Here is a 16,760-nt window from a genome sequence, read left to right on the forward strand (position 1 = left end):
ATTACTCCCGATGCCCCTGTGGGACTCTGCATACCCACTGACAAGCAGCATGGAGAGATCCACCGTGTGGCAATGCCAAGCGCAGGAAGGATGCGCTCATTCCAAGGGAAGGTACAACCAAGCCCTAGTCTGATGCCAAACTGCCCAGGTGCTCTGGCTTCTCGCCCTAAACCAGGATACCCTTTGGCTGAGCCACATGCTTGGGAAGATGATGCCTCTGGAAGTGTTAGAGACAGGGCTGCTTTTGTTTACAGGCTGCTGGCAATGGCGCTGTGCACCCCACATCCTCCCCCAGCCAGGAGCGAGCTCCAAGAAAGGAAATTACACAAGCCAGAAGGTTTGATGGAATGAACCCATTGGGCGGCTTGAAGATAGCTATTAATGGAGAGCTTTCTCTAATTGCTTTTGTATAATCTGGGGCTGCTAGGCAGAACTGGGTAATAAATGAAATCCAATTACATTTTCTCTCAGTATTTATTTTATTAAGTAGAATTCATCAGCTGATGAAGGGCCCCTCGAGGTAATGGCTCATGACCCAGTGGAAGCACTTTTTTTAGTATTATTTTCCCCACTCGGGGAAGCAGATAATTCAATTCCCCAGTAAATGCAGACTGCTACCCCTGCACCGTGGGAAGAACGACAGGTCCCAGGGATGCAGGGATCCCACAGGGACCCACGCTGTCCTCCCAGGCAGGATCCCTGCTCTGCCTGCTGGTGTCCCAATGAGCACAACAGACGATTGAACCTCAACTTCAGTGTGCCAGCTGAAATGGAGATGGATCTCCAGTGTGCAGCATGTGTGGTGTGCTCCAGAGGGGACGCAGCAAGAATCAGTGTTAATCCATGGCTTCTCCCCAGGAGACTGTAGATATTGGTGGCAGTGCTGTTTCCCTAGGATGTGTCTCCTATGCTGGTCTCAGAGTTTGGGCTCAATTTGGGCTCAGAACTGTGACTGAACAGGCTGCGAACACCGTGAACACCAGCAGCTTGGATCCGTCATGTCCAGTCCTGCACCCCCGCACATCCACAAGGACCACCACTGCATCACTCTGTGACACATCACCTCAACCACTACTTGCTGGTGGTTTGAAACCCATTTACTGGTGGTACGGACACAGTTGCTTCCTTAAATGCTGCCCAGTGAGGTGACCGAAAGCACTGGTCCCACACGGACATGCCCAGCCAAGCCTTGTGCCACCATTAGCATGGTGTTGCCAGCACGTAAGGTGTCCATGGCATTTATGGTGCTGGCACCACTGCAGGGTACCCCAGCAACCAGGCAGCGTTTGCTGAAAGCCGTAGCACTGATGGACAACAGATCCCAGGCCCTGGCACAGTGCCTTCTTTGTGGTGTGAGAGGCAGCAAAACCCAGTGTGGGTCAGGAGGGCTTGTTCCAAGTGTATCTTTACAAGCTCTAGCTCAACCCTGTGGAGCAGGGATGGCCACTGTTGCACAAGCCCCTTTCTCCTCCTCCCTCCACATCAGAAAGCATCAATGGGGCTGGGGTTTGCCAAGTAATCACAGAGTCTGGTGCACCGCTATTGCCCTTCTGGTGGAGCCCACAGCAAGGGTTCCTCCAGCATGAGCAGGCAGGATACCTCGGGGATCTTGCACTTGGCTGCTGGGCTTTTCACCATCCCTCTTCCCATCCAGACATTGACTGACGTTCACCCCTCACTCCCAAGCCCAGCGCCGATAGCCGCAGCTCGCCCAGCTTTCACTGCCATCTTGTCATGCAAACAATTTATCACCCGCCAGTGAGTGCTCGTTACAGACGACAGACTCCAGTGTCCATTAATTAACAGGAAATACTGAGAGAGGCATATACATACGCACAAATCTGTCTGAGAGGTTTCCTACACCATCCACCACGGATGCATCCACGTGCTGCCACAGTTAGCACAGACTCTTGGAGCCACCGCAGAGGTAGCCAACAGCAGCCAGGCTTAAATCAAGAAAAAGCAACATTACAGGGAACACCAGCTATGGAGGTGATATCCTGAATTAGTAAGAAACTACTCAGCTTAGGGATCAAGAAAAGGATAATGATTCGAGAACAGGGGAGCAAGCAAGTCATGTCCCAGCTGCTAAGAATTTGGAGTGAAGGTGACTCCATAGACACCTCCAAAGGGCTTGCACACCCTTTGCTGCAGGAACAGCTAATGCTTTGCCTAATCTTGCATGGTGGAGAAGGCATTCTTAGCTGCTCTACCTCCCTTCCAAGCCTTCCAAGGGCCCAGCGAGGCAGTCCCCTATTGTGGCAGCAAACCCAGGGATGCGAGAGCTTCCCCTCAGCAGCCTTACACATCCCAGACCACAACTGAGCAGCCCTGAATGAAGGCCTGTCACCACTTGAGCCCTCACGCTGCTGGGCCAACTAAAAATAAATGAAGTGTAGGTTTAAGAAGTGCCATGTGTTGCTGGTCTTGATGCAGAACCCAGGCACAGAGGGTGAGGAAAAAGGGTTTCAGAGAGCAAGGAAAAGGAGTTTCCGAGGAATCATCTGAAACTGGTCTGGCTTTTTGATTTGGGAATAAAATCTAAAACCAGTTGGAAAGGAGATCTAAACATCATGTAAAAATCCAGTGCTTCATCTTTTTCACAAGTGGGCTTTCACTTTCTTCTGCTGAGGCTATTTGCCAAGCACAACACAGAAACACGACCTATTCGAGTTGATCCAAAACTGTTTTTCACCAAATAAGCCATTCATCTGAAATCCTTTTGCCCAGCTCTGCTGCAGGAGAAGCTATCTGCTCATGGCAGACCACGATTTATGCTTAAATGAGCATTTGTGACTAACAGACAGGCTAGATTCATAGTGAAATGCATTATCAATAAATCAGTCAATCACTTCTGCCCTCAGCTCAGGGCTGAAGTCTGGAGTAACTACTCAGCACTTTGTCAACCTTTACTCCAGCAAAGTCTGGGTAAGAGACCTCAGGATTTAGCCTATTGATTGCTTACTATTGTTTGTGATGCCCTGCATGCGTTAGACATGCTCCCTTCAAGCAAGATTAAATACCTGGCTTATGGCATTGGGATTCAAGAGAAATTATCCTTTACAAGTACAGGAACAGACAACTCAAATTGCCTTGTGCAATGGTCCACTGTGGTGCAAAGGCACCTTGAACCCACTCTATCTTGCTGCCAGGGAGGATGGCACATGGAATTGCTGGCTCTCCCAAGGCCTGGTGTGGTAAGCCCCACGGCTGTAGCACATTTCTGAAAGTTACGCAATTTTGACTGTGTGTCCAGAGCCTCTGCAGCTCTCAGCTCCTCTGGGTAGTGTTTTTAGCAAGAATAGTAGAGTGACAGCTCCCCGGCAGCTTTGAGCAGCATCTCCAGCTCAAAGGCACCCTTAATACCTCCGCCAAACTAGGGCCTCTCAGTTTTTACATTTAGTTTGAAGTTAAGCTGATCTAACTTGGGTGAGTGGGCGCAGACAGAGTTGCTGAACCAGGGCCCAAGCAAGTCACAGCAGAGCTGCCGCCGGCTCTTGGCAGCGAAACGGACCAAGGGCTGGTGCTTGTGCCCCACACACCACCATGGATATTGAGTGTATTAATGCAGGTGGACACAAGTGACCATCTTGTCCCACCAAAGGGCAAGCCTGGGACACTTGTTTCCGCCACAACCATAAAGCAAGAAAATACAGCAAGAAAACCATTTTCATGGCAGAACACCTCTTATTAACTCTCTGAATGCTGCCTGCCCTCCTACCCCCAGCTCCTCACTCCCTCTACCAAGGAGGCAGAAAAGTTTCTGCCAGTAGCCTTCAGCCTCCAGATCCAAGCCTGATGCCCAAATAAAGCCAGAGGATGACCTGACTGTCCCTACAGCACATAGGCAGAACGCTGAAAGCAAAACTGAGTAAATAAGACTGCAAATAACTTACTCATAGTAGTCACAATGCTCCTGGGATTTGCCCAGAGAGGTGCCCTTACTCCACTGGTGCAATGGTTGGGATGACAACAAGACCTCAGCCAGCCCAAGATGGGAGTCTGCTGATTCCCATCTCTGGGAATCTGTCTGTTCAGTATGGTTTAAGTTGCTTCAGGGTTTTACCCATTGCTGGTGCAGAGGTAGGCACAGGTACACCACCACCTCCCAAGAACCCCTGCCATGGGCTGAACCTTATTAGGGATGAAGGGCACTTAGAAGGAAGATAAAGTCTCACTTTCTAAGGATGCTTCTCCCTGGTGACACCACCCTGAACACAAGGAAAAAACCTTCAGCAACTAAAACCCTGCCATCTCCTCAGAAAAAAAAAAAAAAAGCATCCTGCAGAAGGACCTGGCAACTTTAGGGGGACAGGGGTGGGGGATGGAGAAAGTTAAAAATCCATGATTTACAGAATCCAAACGTAGACCACCAGCTGCTCTCCCAGCCCCATGGCATGCCTATGCATCGGAGATGGCATACTGATTCCCAAGTTTCACCCACACATCCCACTGTAAGGATTTCTGATGCTTGTCCCGCCTCCTTTTATTTCTGCCTGGTGCCCAACCTCCCCCTCTCCTCTGGGTACTTTTCCTGCTGCCGCTTGTTCCTGTCCTTTACAGCTCTGCTTGCTGTCACTCGCATAACCTTGCCTGTTTGGTAATTTGTGGCAATAAAGTGTCACTGTGGGGAAAAAATACAGCGTCGCAGCAGCATATAAATTTCTGATCCATAAATTGTGCTGGCCCCCACGTGCATGCCCCTCCTTTTCGATGTAAAGTGCAACAATTTAGGGCAAGAGGAAGAAAAAAGAGCCGGTAATATGTGATCTTACTGAAGGGCAGCACTGAGGTGTTCTCATCTGGGGCTGTAACAAATGCTGAGGGACTAGTGTGTGCTGTAAATTGCCCTGGAGACATCAGGCCTCAGTGGAGGCTTCCTAGAGCTATCCAGAGCTTAAAAAAGGAGGAAATAAATAAAGGGGGAAATAATACATTAGACATTGCTAAGGGGTGCAATCAATGCTGCTGTCCCTTTCCTCTTTGAACAGCCTTGCTGGTGCTGAGCACACATGACCCTGGGAGCACTATGGACATGGAAGGGATCCAGCTGTGTGCAGCTGAGCCCCTTGCTCAGCTTCCCACCTATATGTGGGATCCTGCCCATCCCCATTGCAGCTGAACAGCTCCTCCAGTACATCCCCACCTCCAGCCACCCTCCTAGGGCATCAGGGGGACTATGAGGAGGTAGGTCTGCACTTTTTCCCTTCCGCCTGGTGCAGCAGATGCCCATTTTACGCAGACGTATCCCCTGCACCAGGCTGACAATGGTTCCCCATGGCTCAAAGGCAGGACTCAGTGGGGCAGATCCTCCCTCAGGCAAATGCACCTCCACGATTTCCAGCTTTACAGTGCAGAGCATCAGGCACCCACCACCACAGCCCTCCAGGAGCCATGAGGCTCAGAGCATCCATGACGCTCTCTGAAATGGTTTTAGAGGGAGTACAGGCCCTCTTACTGATGGTTATTTCTTTTAACTGGAGTACATAGCTTGCCTCCATCAGACCCCTTATATACTGAATTATCATCTCAGTCACACTGTAGATCAGCATCCCAGGCCAGCTGCAAAATGTCACCTCCAGCACTACTGCTGCCAGTCTCCTAAGCTATGGCTGCTGTGCCAGAGCCAGCAGACCGTCCGTCTCCCATGGTCCTCAGTACAATGGGGTCTCATCCAGCATCCATCACACAAAACAGCAGGAAGACTTGCATTAAAGCCTTCTCCTGACACTGACATCTTTCTTGACATCTATGGCTCACCTGCGCAGCCCAGTAACACTCCTGTGAATATAAACAAGCAGGAGGGAAAGTGCGTTCACCAGACAGATAGCTTGGGGAAGTGTCATCACCCGTTGAAAGCCCATATGTGGTTTTGTAACAAAGGTATTTGCTTCCTGTCTTGCCCACTCATCAGAGGAATATACGAGCAAGGCTAAGCGGCACCCTGGAGACAGACTAAAACCAAGCGGAGAGCAAAGGATGCTTGGAGCACTCCGCAGGAGCCGTGCAGGCGAACACATTATGGACACCCTGGGGAGGAGAAATATCCTTTCTCCCAGGCTTGGGAATGGCACACAGCCGGAATCCATCATGCGACCATCCTGCACCTGACCAAGAGGACGTGTTAAAAAACCCAAAAGAAGTCAGGTGTTAATCATCAAAACTACCCATGGACAACTCCTTCCCTCCCGGAGCCACAATACACCGAGGTCTGAAAAAAAGCACTTATTGTGAAATCTCCATCTCGCTGCTGTGGGTTGGTGCTGGGCTTGGGCATAGGAACACCCACCCTGTGCCATTGTGGGCCCTGGCAGACAGCAAGACCCACACGAGCCAGCTGCGGGCCCAGGCAGCAAAGGAATCAACAGCAGGCTGGGCTGGGGGAGCAGAGGCACAGCCAGCAGGTCATGCAGCACTTGGACCACATCAACACACTGCTCTTAAGTTTTAGGAGCCCTAAGACAAGACACATGTTGATTAATTGGAGGAAATTCAGCCAGGACCACTGAAATATTCTTAGAAGCTGTTGAGAAGACTTAGCCAAGCTCTTCAAAGCAACACATAGCAAGAGGATGAATGACAGTGGGCATAGCTGAAACAAAAGGTTCTCACTGGATGCCAGAAGAAACTTTTCCCTGCTTTTCCTAGGGGCAGAACTGAGGGAAAGTCAGCACAGCACCTTTAACAACAACACTCAAAGATAAGCAGAATGAACCATTTATCATTCTCCCATTCCCAAATTCATGACTATTGTGACAGAGCAACATATGAAAGGGAATGAAGAGAAACTCTATCACATGAGCACAAGCGCTCCTTCACACCAGGAACCAAATCTGGAGTTGCTAACCCATTTCATTCCACCCTTTCCACCATACCCTCAAAAATCACACATTCACAGAACATGTGTGTGTACATACACTGCAAGACCTGAGCTAACTTGGCCTGAGGAACCACTCCAAACATGCAGTTTGCATGGCTGATCCCAATTCCAATATCCTTGATAGTCTCTGATGAAGAAGGTAAATACATGATATATGATATGTCAGTGGCCACATGTTGCTGCTTGTGAGGTTTAGAGTGAACAGTAGGAAAAATCTCTTTGCTAGGAGGGTGGCACAGCTGAGAGCCAGGTATCCCAGGAGATGGAGGATCTCCATGCTCAGGCTGTGAACCCTCATCTCAGCAGCCACACTGCTCTGATGTGACATCTGTGGCCATTCTGTTCTGGAGCTTTGAGGTCTCTGGCGGTCTGTGCAAATGAAAGAACAAGATGAGGGATTGTTGGTCAGACTTAGTCTTGGTCACAGACTCCACAGCTACCTACAAGATCTCTCAGCTACTTCATTCTTACTGCCTAAAATCAGGTCCCTACTTGGAGGAACGACAAAGCCCACATTGAAGCACTAATGCTCTGGGCTGTGCCTGGAGGGGGACACACCTCAGCCACCAGATACAACATATTTCTTCAACCCAAACACTGCTAAGTACTCAGAAACTGCATAATCAAGTGACAGCAGAGGAGCTTTGGCAAGACATCTATCCATCTATAAATAGAGCTGTGTGTCCTTATCACAGGGCTTTGATGCATTTGGGAAGAATATTTTTTCCCCTTCGCCACCGAGTCCCAGGCAGCACAGATAATGGGTTTGAATCGATCCAGCTCTAGTATTACTAAACTTCCTACCACCATGGCAGCATGCCAGCCTCAAATAGGACAAGAGAACATGTGTCTGCTCAGAGCCAACCACAAGGAGCAGGCAGAAAATTGCTTTAGACTTCAAAAAAAAAAAAAAACAACAAAAAAGGTGCTTTTTGCAGATTTGTTGATCAATCTACAATGTATTTTAGAGGTTTAAGAAAGTCAATAGAAACAAGATATATCATTGCTGCACAAGAAGCTGAGAAGTTGTATTTCTATTTATGCTGCTACTGGCACTTCAACCACCAGCTCAATGTCCTGCTGCGGTCCCACATCACTGCTTCTCCTGCAGCAAAGTCATGGGAAGGAGCTCCCTAACACTGCCACAGTTCACCACCCCACTGGTTTTGCCAGGACAACTTAACACTGGGGCTGGCTGGAGTCTGAAATACCTTAAATGTGTCACTACTGCACCTTGTGCTTTGCTTGCAGCAGGAGGACAGCAGGAGGACACAGGGACACAGGCAGTGGCCAGGCTGACGTCCCACAAACTGCAGTTTGTCTTCCCAGGTCTCCATCCACATGGGTTCAGCACACAAGTTAACTCAAGTCTCTTGGGATGCTCCAGGCAGTGCTGAGACAATCCCTTGGGATTTGTTGCTCAACTTGGTGCTGCTGCAAAACCACACAGGGCAGTGGCCTGGCCTCTGCAAACTCATCCCCAGGGATGTGACAAGTAGGTCCCTTGATGCAGGCACGTCTGTCTTGTACCCACCATACCTCTTGCACCATCAAGGCATGACTTGGAGAGGCCTTGCACAGAACCTCTTGCAGCGCTCTGGCCCCCACAGCTCCACCACAGGGCACTACAAAGCATATTCAGGATTTTTCTTTCCCTTTTTTAGTATAGTGAGTCACATAACATGCCTTATCAAAACAGACCTAAATCATGTCTGCCTCTCCCCAGATCCCATGTAATGCGTCAGCCATTAAACATGCAATTAGCTGCATTTACAAATCCGTAAGAGGCTCTCACCGGCTGTCCATCACTCACAGGCAGGACTGTTTGTATCCCTCCAGTGAAGCCTCTCCTAACGAGCCACCAGGAAGAGGATCCCACTGGAACTGGCCACATCCCTTTCCCAGCCTCCATAACGCACAAAAAACCTTTTCCTGGCTTCCACGCTCTGCCTCAGAGGGTGAAGAATAATAAGCGCATCAGGATTGGAAGGAGTTGGCTGTACACTCTTGGTCAACAGGCAAAATCCTTTTGCTGTGGGATGCCCAGCTCCAGGCATCCTTCTGCCCCAGAGCCCATTCAGGTATGGGAAAACAGGTCAGGCTGCAACATGGGAAGCAGAAACCAGCTAAACCAGAAACAAGGCTAAAACATATCCAATTGCCTGTCAGACATCCCACCTGAACCCCATCAATGGTCTCTTTGGGAGCAAACCTAGGAAAGGAAGTCAGTGATGCAGAGCAGGGACAGGCAGCTGAGGCGCAAAGGCTGGCAGGAGTACCAGCCTTCTGATGCTTCTCCAACCCCCTTCCCATCTCTCTGCCAGGCTCAAGCTACTCCAACAGCATATCTTCTGAGCTGGGATTTTACTCCTCGTCTGCCACACACAAGCAGGCATCAGGGGACATATCATTCAGCAAATCCGAGGAAGAAACAAGCAGCATTAACCATCAGAATGTGTGTTTGGAGACCCCTCAAACTCTTTTTTTCCTTGCTCCCATCTGCTTTGCTCTGGGCCACCAAATCCAATTCAGCAGCGCTCAGAGCTTGTACCAAAGCTGCGACGCATTTGTCAGATCCCTGACTAGACCCATAGCTAATTTTACAACACTAATTTATCTCACCATATTACATCGCTTTCATTTCATCCCCCCCCCCCCCCGGATCCCATTACCGCCAGTGTACCTTGTAGCCAGCATGTAACAGTAATTGGTATTATTAGAGATGTACCCTACTTGAGCTGCTCTATTTGCAGAGCTGCGAGGAGTCCCGTGGGTGGGCTGATCCACACCTAGGAATGGAGAGGGAAGGAGTCCTTATTCCACGCCACTCCACGGATGCCACTAGCAGGAAAAGTCAAGGGCAGGGTTTTGCTGCTGTAGAGCACCTCTGCATGCCCAGACCCCAGCACGTTCCCACTGTGGCTCCATCAGGTGTTGTCCACCCCTGCGGGTCCTTAACCTTGACCTTTTATTCCAGAGGTCACATTCAGCCTTGCACACAGGGAGCATTTCTATCCTTGCTTGTGGCTCAGGGAATAAGGGACTCTGCCAATCCAAGGTTAAAGGGGCAGCAAAACACTCCTGGGAAGCATGATGCAGGGGTAGAGGGCAGGGGACAAGCACAGGGAAAATTCATGACACTTCATGCTGTTTTGTCCAACAGTTTCTCCTCTTTGGTATAAGCTATTGCTTTCCAAGATCAATGTAACCAAAGTCATGCAGTTTTAGTGTCTAAGTGAGAGACTGCGCTAGTCAAACGGTGACAATTCCTACTTAAAATGTCCTTGCTTGGCGTTTAGAGACTTGTTAAATTTTAATTCATCATTTTCATTTCTCAAGGAGAGCATCAGCAAGCACTGGCTTCCTCAGCACGGCTATGCAGGCTCTGTGTCCCCAAGAGTGGCAGCTCCATTCACAGGTCCCTTCCCTGCTCCACCAGGGTCCCTGTGGCTTGGAGAAAATGACCCAAATCCCTCCTCAAACAGCACTGTGTTACCAAAGCCCCATACAGAGCACATATGCAACAGATCTCAGAGGTGAGGCAATCTCTTGATCATGGCCGGTGGTGGTGTTGGTTTCCTAAGAGGATGCAGCCCTTTTCAAGCATAGCCCGTGGAGGTCCATCACATCTGTGATGCTGCAGCCTCCCAGGGCAGGAAAGCATAAAGAATATCAAGCAGACCTGAGAGCTCCAGGCTGTGCTTGTCTGCAAGAGGTGGCACCTCACCTCCCATCACAAAGCAGGGCTGGGTGACACTTACCTGCTCCAGAGTGGTTCAGCCACAACAGGACCTCTGCTACCCTGGTTAGACGATACAGCTCTGAGCTGCCCCAAGGGCTTTCAAGTGGGGAGAGTTCTTTATGAAGATACTGTCCATGTGCATGTGTATTTTCCAAGCTCTTCATGCAAACCTGGCCCTCCACGTTCTAAATAATCACTGTCAGCATCTGTCCTCTTCGTACAGAAGCCAAAAGGCTGCTCACACACCGGAACTAGAAGCAGCCTTTTGTCACACTTTAATAAATGCCATCCTCACCAGAAGACATGTGTCCTGCACACCCACCATACCCAGGCAGTCCAGAGCACAGCAATCAAATACAAATTGGGTGAGCAAGGTTTTTAACACACCTCTTACCTCTCCACCAGTCCAGAGTCCTTGGGGCGTCCCCAAATTCTCATAAACGTCCAGAGGATTCTTCTGACTGCTTGACCAACCCTCGCTGCTCAGATCTGGGATTTTCTTCAACAAAACAGAAGAGACAACCTGTCAGGTTACCAGGTGGAGCTCTGCCACTGCTTTGGGTTTAGGAAACAACCAAGGGAGGGGGGCATCTGTTTCCCAGCCCTGACAGCTGGAGGTAACTGGTGCAAACATGAAGCTAGTTTAGACTAAGAGCCCTCCCACATGAGCGTCACAGTCCAGCCCCAAAGCACGCATTTGCTTAATTGTTTCGATTCAGAGACATGAAATGGGAGAGGGAAAAAAAAAAAATCCTGCAGCTTGGGGCATCTGTGATCTTCTTTAAAGACAGACAGCAATGCTCCCCAGATGAAACAGCACAGCAACACTACACTGTCAGCCCAGCACCAAGGCATCTGCCCACCAAGTCTTGCACTGCCTAAGCTCTAATCCTGAAAAGTCTCATACACATGCTAAGTGGTGCAGAGAGAGGCCACTCTGACTGAACCTGGGAGTATGAAGAGGAAAGCAGGCGTGTATGGCTTTGCAGCACGGACACCAAGGACTAGAAATGGGAGAGGAGCTTTCTGTGCTATGCCTGACACGCTGCCTAGTGAGATGGAGTCTGAGGCATTAGCGTAGCCAGTAGTGCCCTCCCTTACAGCAGGAAATATGCTTTTTGTGTTAGACAAATTATCAGTTGAGATCTGTGGTCATTATCCAGCTCTTGTGGCTGAGGTTGTGTTTTCCCCCTGCTTCTTTTTAAATGCTTTGAAGAGAAAAACAAAGTCTTATGGATCTGCATTATTAAAAATGAAAAATAAGAACCAAACTCCACTGGCAAGAGGAAAGCCTGGGAGTCACTCCTGCAGAGCTGCTTTCCCCTGTGACAGCGGCTCCAAGCCTGGAACATCACAGGCTTTAATTAGCACCCAACCCTCAGTTGATGAGTTTTGCCAAAGTCCTCCCCAGGACCGCATGCAAAGCCTAGGTAAGTCAGCATGAGGATGCTACAGAAACACAAACTACAACCCCCATCCACTCTCCACCTTGCCTACAAAACCTAAATAAATAAATACCCCCCCACACCAAACTCCACTGGATGCCTGATGGAGAAACCCTCATTTGCAAATCGCTAGGAAATAATTAAAAAGTTTGCCCAGAGCTTAAAAGGAGAGAAGTGGACTGTTTGTCATGCCGGCAGCCATGGTGTGCCGCAATTTATCATGCTTGTCAGATGTCAGCCACCAAGAAATTTAACTCCAGCTGCCCCAAGCCCAGCAGCCGCAATGCCCTATCAGTCAAGAGCTGCTCTACCAGGCACCCTGGAGCTGATGAGTGACTGGCAAGGAGGGGAGAGGGCTCCTCCCCACCAAGCCTCCTCTGTTTCTGCAATGCCAATGCAACTCTATTTTTTTATTTTTATTTTTTTAAGCCACAGATGAAGCAAGACAGAGGAGACCAGGCTACAGCAAGAGACAAGACTCGTTCATCACTACCTGCCAGTGACCTGTCTGGGCTGTAACTTTAGCTTGGCAGGGATATGAGAAGAGAGGTGGGTTTAGCACTGAATACTCTCAAGCAGAATATTCAAGGGAGGGAGTGCATTATTATGGATACAAAGCACAAAATCCTGATGCCTTTGCTCAGAACTTGCCCATATGAGAAGGACTGACAGCCCTGGCACCTCTATGCCTTGTGCTGATGAGACAAACCACCCCTTGCCACAGGTCCAGCAGCCCAGCTTTCCACATCGAAGTCAAAGCATGACTTGCTTTTTAGGAACTTCAGATTGAGGTCAAACAGGGTTTTGGAGGAACCTGGCATGCCCAAATCAGGTCACCAGCTGAAGGACCTGATTTGGGGCATGAGTTACGGCTGAGCCAGTAGGAAGATCTGTGAGCTAGGCTTCCCCAAAAACTGAGACCTGCCTTGGTCACAGCTCAGGTGGGCTCACATAAGGAGCAAATGCTGCCAGCCACAGAGCGTGGACAAGTCCTGGATCAGATCTCTGCAGGAGGGTTTGCATCAGTGCTGAGCTCACCCTGCATCACCAGGACTTGAGGTCTCAGCAATGCTACGGTCAGGGCACTTCATCAGTGTGACACCTGCTTTATAGGGCCCATCTGGGCTGCCTCCACACAAATACTCCTGCTTTGGCCATTTCTGTAGCAACAAGCTGAGTTAAGAGGAACCTGCCTGCAAAAGCACTAACTGTTTAAACAAGTCCCTGCAAAACCCTGGAGGATGCCCAGTACCCATGGCATGCTGCATGTCCCACATGATGCATCTGCACAGTACAGAGAGGGCTAACCAAACCACTTGCAAAAAAACCACGTTCCAAAAACACAGCATTTGCCAAAAATCTTTCTCCCCAACACAAGCCGGGGCTACACCTTTCAGAGATCCGTGAATTTTACTTGGACCAGCAGAAGGGGCCCACAGTTTCCAAGCAGCAAGGCATCCCGTGCAAGAGCTGGGCACAGGTTTTGCACTCACGTGTGCTCAAAGCACTGCAGTTCCTGCTGTGGGAACCTCCCTGCACGCGCTATATATAACACACCCACACAGCAGCGTGTCTCAGAGCCTCGCGACTTGGCGCAGGGAAGGTGGATTTTTGTAGCATCAGCAACAGGCAGATCCCTGATGCCTGGCTGAAAACCTTCCCCAAAACTATCAGACCGAGTTTCGCAGCACAAAGATACTAAAATTTTCTCAGCACGACAACTGCAAGAATTTTTCTGTGTTGTTTTCTTTTTTTTCAATTTTATTTTTAACTGTGGATAGAATAATGCCTTTTTCTCCCCCGAACTCTGTTCTGCGAGCAGCTTAAAACTCTCTTTGCTAAAATTTTCCAAAAAAATTCAGCCGGAGGCAGAGACATGTAAAGTTTCAGTCCAAATGGTTAAAGGCTGGCATAGTTTCAAGCAACTGAAGACAGGGGCTTATAATCAGAAGTGTCAGGCAGCCTTAATTATATTATTTCCTGAAGGAAATAGTTTTCCCTGCCGAAGTCCAGGAGTTATTAAAAAAAGTTGACCTCACTGGAACCAATCAAGATGGAGACGAGAAGCCTGTGATGGATTCTTAAGGCAGGCATGTTCGTGCATCTGTATTTTCAGAGGTCCGGGATTTTAGGACAGGTGTTCCCAGACAAGCCTGGCCTTGTGACAGCCAATGGCCAGGAGCCAAGATGCAAAGCCCCCTCCCATCCACCCTCGTGAAGTGCCCTGAGCAGGGGCACATAGGAGCCCCATGCACCCAAGGAGGGTGTTTCCTGTGCCCAGATCGATTGCCTCACCAACGCAAGCAAAGAAAAACAGCCAGATGCTTTGTAGCTGTCAGGAGCACACAGGCTTTTTGTCCATCTCTTCCTCTGTGTCCATAAATAAAAGTGACAGCAACTTTATTTAGGACTTCTTCCAGTTAAGAGGGGATGGAAGAAAAGTGAAAAATGAAATTGTAGCTCAGCAGAAGTGGAAGGGGAAGATCCTGGAGGCACAGCTCAGGCTCTGCCGCTACTGCAGCAGCCTGGGCTGGTGGTAGCCCTCACACTCCAAAATCAGGACCTCCATATCCCCATCAGTGCTCCCTTCTCTTTTGCTCTTTCAGACATAGAAATCCCCATCCCACATGCCTGTGTCTGCTGCTGCCCATCAACTCCTCAGCACTACCTGAGTGGTTCAAGCGTCTGGAGTGAGTCAGAAATGGAATAACCATGTCTTCTTTCCTCTTGAAAGAGATTCAAAAAAACCCCAAATAATCCAGAGGAGAAAGTCACCTGTTCCCTGTACATATGCAAGGCTTGTACTCATAGCATCAACAGCAGCCCTGAAATGCAGCTCAGCCCTGTGCAGCTCACCAGCATGGCTGAGCAGTGGGTGCAGCACCTCCACCAGCATCCACTACCACAGAAGGTCCTGCCTGTTTTGGCTATAACCTCCAAGTCTTTTGCAACTGAGTCAAAGAACAGGAGAGAAGATGAAGGCTGCTCTGCAAGAGGGCTGAGCACCCTTCAGACCCAGCCCCAGGCAATGCCCCCCCATGGGAGACCACAGCCACGGTTTGAACATCCCAGCTTGGTCTCCCCCCAGCTTCCTGCAGCATTTCCCAGCAGCACAGCACCTCCTGTCTCTCAACGGTATTGCAACACCCTGATAACACAAGCTTTGTTTCAACCTTCATCCCACTTGCACCACTGCAAGCGTGATGCCACAATCCAGTCCAGACAGGGGCTGCACCATCGTGCCAGTTCCCAGGTGCTTAGGGGCTTGACTGGAGCTAGTCTGGAGTTGTGCCATGCACTTGCACACAAACACAAACACTCAGAGTAGGCGTGTAAGAAAAAGAACTCCTCCCCGTCCCCCGGGAGGGGTGCCCACCCCATGCAGAAAGGATTAGTGTGGAAGTTGTGTGCAGTTCCCCAGGGGGAGAGAGGCTGCCAGTGACCTCATGGGTTTCTTCCACCGCTGCCCTCTCCGCTGCCATGAGTCAGAGATTAATGACAGGCCATTTGTCAGCACCAGTGGCATCATCACCAATCTCATTTCTGAGCAGACATCTGACCTTGCTTGCCTCCCCGAGACCTGTGTTACCGCACGGCTCCAGCAGCCTCCTGACAGCTCCCAGGGGACACAATGCAAGGCAGGGAACCAGCTGTGACACAGTCTGATCCTGAGTCAGGATGCACAGACTAACCCTTCAGCTGCGGGATGAGTGGTGAGTGCCAGCTTGTCCCACTGCCCCTACCCTTCTCCCAGCTGGCACCCAAGAAAGGGTCTCCCTTTACTGAGCACTGAACTAGGTTATGGAGAAGGGAGACCTGGGCCCAAAGAGGAGGGCTCAGGCAAAGCCAGCCTTGCCTGAATCTCCGTAAGGAAGGGGAAAGGGAGTGAGGGACGCACATGACCCTTTTCTGATGCCTGCAGCATCCTGTGTCTCAGCCTCACACTACACAACCAGCTGGAGGGATCAATGTGCAGTTCCAGCTGTGGCACCAGAGCTTCTCCACAGTCAACCATGGCTGAATTTTAACCCATATCTCACTCAGTGAGGAGATCAGATAAAATCCAGACACAGACCCACCCTGCATTCCTAAGCAGAGCTTGTACCCATGTCCTGTGGTGTAGATGACCTATGCCACAGCGTCCAGCACTCTTCTGCCCTAAACCAGACCATGCTGGCACTGGACAAACCTGCTATGTGACTGTCACTTGGTCACCACACACAGCTCTGGTCCTCACAGAAAGTGAGTAGAGAGGCCACAAGAGGCACAAGGGAAGGGGAACAAAGCATCTTCTGCATCAGGGTACAACATGTCTTTTCAGCCCGGGAAGAGGGAGGAGGGAGGACAGCCACAGGACCTCAGGCTAGACACACTGTGTTGGCCAAACCACGAAGTTCACACAGCTTCTTATTAAACAGCAGACAACAAATTATTTCAAGAGGAGCAGGAAAAATTCAAGGAGAACAGGTCCTCTGACAAATGTTGGTCCTGATACAAGCTTTGCCTCAACACAACCCTCAGCCTTAGAAAGCCAGATGCATCCCCACCAGGAGGGACAAGACAACCACTTACATGGATCTTCTTCTGCGCTGAGTCAAGCCAGTCCCAGTTCTCATATTTCTCATAAGAGGAACGAATTAAAATGATGTGAGACTGGGAAAAGACCCACTCAGTTAAGATGAAGAAATCAGTG

At 49.8% G+C, this 16,760-nt stretch overlaps 1 protein-coding gene across 3 annotated transcripts in view; it reads right to left on the minus strand.

The window, feature by feature from the left end:
• CNTFR (ciliary neurotrophic factor receptor) overlaps window positions 1–16,760 on the minus strand; it is a 202,884-nt gene that overhangs the window by 140,225 nt on the left and 45,899 nt on the right. For all 3 annotated transcript variants that reach the window (XM_017819118.1, XM_017819120.1, XM_017819119.1), the window contains one exon: window positions 11,017–11,121. In XM_017819118.1, coding sequence (XP_017674607.1) covers window positions 11,017–11,121 — 105 coding nt within the window. The remainder of the gene's footprint in view (window positions 1–11,016; window positions 11,122–16,760) is intronic.

Source organism: Lepidothrix coronata, unplaced genomic scaffold (genome assembly GCF_001604755.1).
Source record: "Lepidothrix coronata isolate B3197 unplaced genomic scaffold, Lepidothrix_coronata-1.0 Scaffold72, whole genome shotgun sequence".
In the NCBI taxonomy this organism is placed as follows: Eukaryota; Metazoa; Chordata; class Aves; order Passeriformes; family Pipridae; genus Lepidothrix; species Lepidothrix coronata.